General features: G+C 40.6%; 1 protein-coding gene across 1 annotated transcript; it reads right to left on the reverse strand.

Moving 5' to 3' along the window:
* Nucleotides 1-1075: 1075 nt before the first annotated feature.
* LOC137619452 (uncharacterized) lies at nucleotides 1076-2425 on the reverse strand. The gene has a single exon (XM_068349512.1). It carries the CDS (start codon nucleotides 2414-2416, stop codon nucleotides 1076-1078), a length of 1341 nt encoding a protein of 446 aa, XP_068205613.1. The 5' UTR covers nucleotides 2417-2425.
* Nucleotides 2426-6136: the final 3711 nt, after the last annotated feature.

The raw sequence follows: 6136 nt of genomic DNA on the forward strand, positions 1-6136 counted from the left end.
CTGTGGATGGCTCAATTATATCTTTGGCCTCCATATCCTCTAACATATCGGCAATAAGTTGCTTAGCTTTCTCAGGATATCTATACATAGGGGTCCTAACTGGCTGTGGATCACTAACATTAATATGCCCTTGAACTCCCTGAAATTTTCCTAACTCATTATTTTCTAATATAAAAATTTGATGATTTTCCATTACCATGTTCTTCAACTGGGCCTGTTGTTCATCCTCTAGATGTGACCAATCGTGTTTTGCAATTAAATTTTCTAATTTCTGCTCTCTAGTGCATCCTTGTCCTGGTGCAACACGCATGCTTTCAGGGATAAGCTCATTCTTAATCTCAATCTTTCTACATATGGGAGATTCTGAACTGATGTCCCTTTCATCAATCTTTTTATAAGTACCTATCAACATTCCTATCTTTAACTTAACTATACCCTTTTTACTATTTATTAGAGGTATAAAGACTTCCTTATTGTTATTAACTTTAAGGCACAAAGCATTCATAGCACCACTATGTTTCATTCCTGGTTCCAATAGAAGTACTGTATCCGCATCTTCATTAACGTTAACTGCATACATTCCTGCTGAGGAAGGAGGTAGAATAATCTTTTTCTTTAACCTAATCTCATCTACATTGGGATTTGAGGATTCAACTATCTTGAGATTCCTAATTCTCTTTGTAGAAGGTCTCATTTCAAGAAGCCGCACACGGTACGTAATATTATCCCAAACCAGGATACCCTTCTTATGATCCCATGTTAAACAAGCAATCCCAAGTAAATCTGCACCCAAAAGGACTTCTGTATCTAAAAGTGGGTCTGGCACAATATAAAATAAATGAGTAACAACTCTATGGCCAACATTAACACCTAAATAAACCGATCCTAATACCGGTACAAGTGTGTCTCTGACTCCCGTTAACTGTGGTAAATTTCTCATCTTAGCAGGCTTCCAACCTAAACTGTCCACAAAGGATTTCTTAACTATACTGGCACAACTACCTGTATCAACTAAAGCTCCTATCATGCAATCATTAACCATCAAACTTATACTTGGAGATCTGGCGTGACCTAGTCATAGTGAACTATCTCCACCTAATTGTCCTGGACATCCTACATGACCTCTCCTAACATTTGGTTGATGAAAATCAAAGCATACTCCCTTGGGTGGACTATAAGGACAATCAGACAGATTATGGGTAGCTACTTTGCAAAAAGCACAGTACTTTTTAATATTATTTTGTCTGGTCATGGATACTTTCTCGATTTTCTTGTTTAACTCATTCAATTTTCTTGTTAATTTCTCTATTTCATTACATGGAGTTCCTACCGGAGGGGTATTTCTTACTGGGATTGGTGACTGGGAACTTTCAGCACCCGAAATGGGCAAGACTCTGTTGTTATTACTAAGAATTATGCCCTGAGCCCTATAATATTCTTCTTCAGCATATGCCATGAAATTCTTTAAAGGTATATGGTCAGCCAAGAAATCAACTAATTCAACTTGAACTTGTGAATTTAAGCCTTTATATATCTTTGTCTTAAGGAACTTATCTGATGTTGGAATTGGATCATTGGGGAACTTCAATGTTAAAGCTGAAATTTTACACTGCAATTTATTAACAAAAGAACTAGGAGGTTCATCAAAGTAATAAGTCATGGCAGTTATCTCTTGCCATGCCTGTAAAAGAGTTGCTGCACCTATAAACTGTTGTTTCATGAGCCTTTTAATCTCACTCCAAGACAGATTATTACCATTATTTTGTATCTCAGCGGCCAAGAAAGTAGCTATATTCTGTTCAGCCCTAGCCATGGCAACTTCTATCCTCTTATCATCTGAGCCTGTGCATGACTCTACTTGCCTAAAGAAAGTATTCAACCTATTGTCGGCAACTACACCCTTAAGCTCTGCAAGTTTGAGGAGAGATACATCTTTTGGCCTTAAAATAGGTATATCATGAGAAACTGGAGTAGTATTTGAATAAAGGAATGGATTAGCATTACTGAAAGATCCAATAAAAGGATTGGATGTGACACACTGATTACCTTGCTGTATAATGAAAGGGTTTGTCTGATTAACAGAAAGTTGAGGAGGCGGGTAGGCTGGTGGTGGATTAGGGATGGGGGATGGTGTAGGTGGTGTTGGAATTGCAGGGTTGTGTGTTGTTGGCCATGCCCTTATAGGTGTTAGGGGTACTGTACTCATGAGCGCAGATGCGCTTTGTGGTGTGCTTTGTGTGTTCGTACATGGAGGGATTGGGGAACTGTATGGTAGTGTTCCTAATATTGTATTGATGTGTGTATCTGGGCAAGGGTTGTATGGATTATGTGGAGTATATGGCGCAGACACTACTGGGGGTTGAGTGTCATTAAGGGTTTGTATAAGGTGCTGCATTGTCCCCTGAATATTAGACATCTCCCTGTCCATTTTTTTAACCTGCTGTGTTAAATCCCCTACCTGTGACCAAACTCCCTGGTAGGACTGTGTAAGATTCCGTGTTTCCCTTGCAGTTTGTCTAACTTCGCTTTCTAACTCTATTAGTTCTGTGTACGAGTCATCCATAGCACTGACCATTTTAATACAATAATTTAACAAAAATCAATTAAACAGAATAATCCCCAAATATGTAAATATTATCAGACAATAAGAATTACATGCAAAGTATAAGTTATACATACCTTATACATAGGACGTTACAGTTCAAAAAAATATTTCTATGAAAATATACAAAGACGTTAGTGTGACCTGCAGTACTTAGGCCTCATGGGTAAGTGGAATCAATAGCATAAGGTTATTAATTTCTTTACAGCTGCCACCATATGTCACGGTGGATTTTTCTTTTCCTCCTGACATAAATTTTCGTTATTCATCAATAGTGAACTTGACATTCGACGTGTAAGAGAGAGAGACGTGATCCTTATCTAGTTTTATTCAGTTTAAAATGTTGGACACTATTCCATAATTTGATCTTCCAGACTGAGTCCAAGATCACAGATCTCCCAGACTGATTCATGCTCACAGGTCTCCAAGACTGGTTCCCTGTAATTATTACAGGTATTTAATTTTCTTATTCTTCAAATAATAATGCCTACCTCTAAAAGCTTTGTAATAACAAAGAAAAAAATATAATTACTATGCTTCAGTTTCAAAACAAAATTACAGGACACTTCTATTTAATAATTTAACAATAATATGAAACTATACTTTTCAATTTTCCTAAAGAACAAATATATGTGAAAATAGAGGTGGTTACCTTCAAGGTTTAAGAGGCAAAGGAAATCTTACAAGGTTAAGTGAGGTAAATTAGGCTAATATGCCGTTTAACGCAATATAGCATAGGCTAGGCCTCCTCAAACCTCTTCAAAAATACCCTACTCAAGGTTTATAGGCAATTCTAGGCTAGGCTATAGAAGGTTTCTGTGGCCACTGTGTCTGGGTTAGGGAGGGTATAGGAGGACATAGGTTAACTCATATACCTAACGACACTGAATAATTTTTATAGCCTAAACTATTTTCCAAAGGAAATATAACTATTCAATTGATAAGAAAAATATCTGCTGGGCTTTCAGAAACGATTGTATAGCCCAATCTAAGATCGTAAACAATGGAATTTTCCATGGGAGAGAGGGGTAGGGGGAGTCCCGAGGTGTCCTACAGGTCGGCTACTTCGTGACGCCCTCTTGGCATTGAAAATAAATTTACATATAAGGAACCATTACTTTTCGTACATTTAATATGGTTTTCAGGAAAACGAGGAGGTCTTAATGTTACTAACATGCTCACATCCCCCCTTTTTTTTAAAAAAAGAAAAGAATGTATCATACTCAAGTGAATAAATAGGGTGTCTTGTAAAATGATGCAACACGACCACGAGGGTGTATGCAAACTTTACCGGACATTGGCAAGCCACTGCATCCATTCTGATCGCTTTTCCTCTCTATCTATAACATATTATTCCCTATCCTTATAATAATCTTCTAGATTATAACGAAATCTTACCTTTGAAAAGGGATACGTCAATGTCTTCTCTAATGACCCAAAACAAATATCTTTAATGGACGGGGAAGCATGCCCATTCGGCTTCTCCTAAGTGTTTCTCTCATGCCAGTATGGCCAAAACTAAAAAAAAAGAAGGACTCAAGGCCACTTATCAGATAAAGAGAGAAAAACATAAGAAGGGAATGGCAATAATGTTACATGCATTCGTTGATGAAATAAATTTTCTTTAAATGATTTTTATAATCAATATTACTAACAGAGATAATCTTAAAGATATTAGAGTCGGATGATGAATCAATTTCACAGAAAAAAAATCAAAATACCAAAAGGATAACATTCTCCCATTACAGCATCAGGTAATAAATGGATACGGTGGGGTTCCCCATCCATTACCGGGAGGGGTTCTCTCTCGGTGTTGAAAGTCGTACTTGAAAAATGGGCTAATAACCTGTTTTCTAATCTGGCAATATTCTCCTTACTAGGGGGAAACGGAATGGCCAATGGTCTCACGGGTTGATCGGTTGCTTCAGCTAATGTAATGGTTGTACTAGCTGCTGCGGGGGCAGAGTCCGTGAACGGAGCGTGGTTAGGAAACGTTTCTGGCACAAGACCAAGTTTCTTGCAAGCATCCAGGGATAAACAAAAATCATTGGAGGACTTTACGAAGTATACTTCCTGAGTTGTATGCCTCCCCTTGTATTCTATGGTGCAAGAGGTCGAACCTAAACACTTCAGATGCAGGTTGGCGAAGTCTCGCAATCCTCCCTTTAACCTCAGCTTAGCTGGTTTTATTTTCAACGTCGCAAGAATAGCGGGTCCTGCAACACAAACCTGGGCACCAGTGTCCGGCACCGCTCGGACGCAGGACCACTATCCCAAGTTGGCCAAGCATACATCAACACGAATAGTGGGTTGTGGGGACGGCCCATTCCGCAACCTGGCCTCTGCCGCCACGACTACTGCAATCACTGCACCCGCTATGTCCAACTCCGCGGCCAGACCACTAACGTTATTCCTGGCACTCTGCCCTCTGCAACACTTCTTCAGGTGACCGGTTTTACCGCACCCATAACATGTCATTTTTCTTGCGGGACATGAAGTATACTAAGGGCTATGACGAGTACCACAATTACCACAAATATGCGATTGTACTTTTACAGAGGTACTCCTGTCACACTTAGCAAGGGCGGCTGCCACCTCCACCTCGTGTTCCTCCTCGAACCCACCGAGAGCAGCTACTCTAGGGGAGCTGCTAAGCCATGCCCTATTACGAAGGGCATCGTCACGGGCGCCCTCGAATGCACTGCACATGACTCTGAGGGAATCGATATCACAGATATCATTGCATGATTGAAACACTTGCCTTTCGAGCACTTTATCACTTAGGCCTACCATGAGCTTGCGCAAAAGCATATATTCGGATAAATCATGATTACAATTAGGGCATGTGAATTCACAATCAGTAGCCATTTGCGTACACTTGATAAAATAATCATTGAAGAACTCACTAGGCTCTTGGGCCAAATAAAAAAACTCGAGCCACTGCACCGCTTGGTTAGAAGCTTTCACTACCATTTGCTTAACCGCATTGAATGCCCCTTCAGTAGACAGGGCACTCCACTGGGCGTCAGTATACTTAGAATCGAGGGCACGTTGCAATATCGGAACACAATGATGCCTTATATGGTGAACTGCCTCGTTAGGCTTTAACTTACAAAGTTGCAACCAACACTCCATTGACCGTCTCCAAGACCTGAAGGCTGCAGGGGACACCTCAGCCTCGAACTTTTCCGGAGCTGCAGACGAAGGGATCCTTGGTTGGGGGACATTGGTACCCCGGAGTGACAACGCTGTTATCTCGGCCTGAAGATTCTGGATGGCTTGTTGCTGGGTTTGCAACACTTGGTGAACCTGCAGCACGGAAGCCGGCGACATCCTGACGCCGGTTCCAGAGGTTCCTGTCCTTGCAATCCTGCCCCTAGGGGATGCAAATGAGGGTCGTCTCGACGGTGGTGCCATGCTGTGCCACGGTTATTACTGTAGGTCATCTTAAAATCCTACTCACTGCACCATGTTGGATCTTAAACTAGGCAGGATCAAGAAATGACAGTCAGCGTTGTTTCGTATCTTCATTGC

The sequence above is a fragment of the Palaemon carinicauda genome, chromosome 26, assembly GCF_036898095.1.
Source record: "Palaemon carinicauda isolate YSFRI2023 chromosome 26, ASM3689809v2, whole genome shotgun sequence".
Lineage (NCBI taxonomy): Eukaryota > Metazoa > Arthropoda > Malacostraca > Decapoda > Palaemonidae > Palaemon > Palaemon carinicauda.

Excerpts from the sequence above, each read along its gene's own strand:
- LOC137619452 (XM_068349512.1), bottom strand. The coding sequence starts at position 2,416 with ATGTCTAATATTCAGGGGACAATGCAGCACCTTATACAAACCCTTAAT.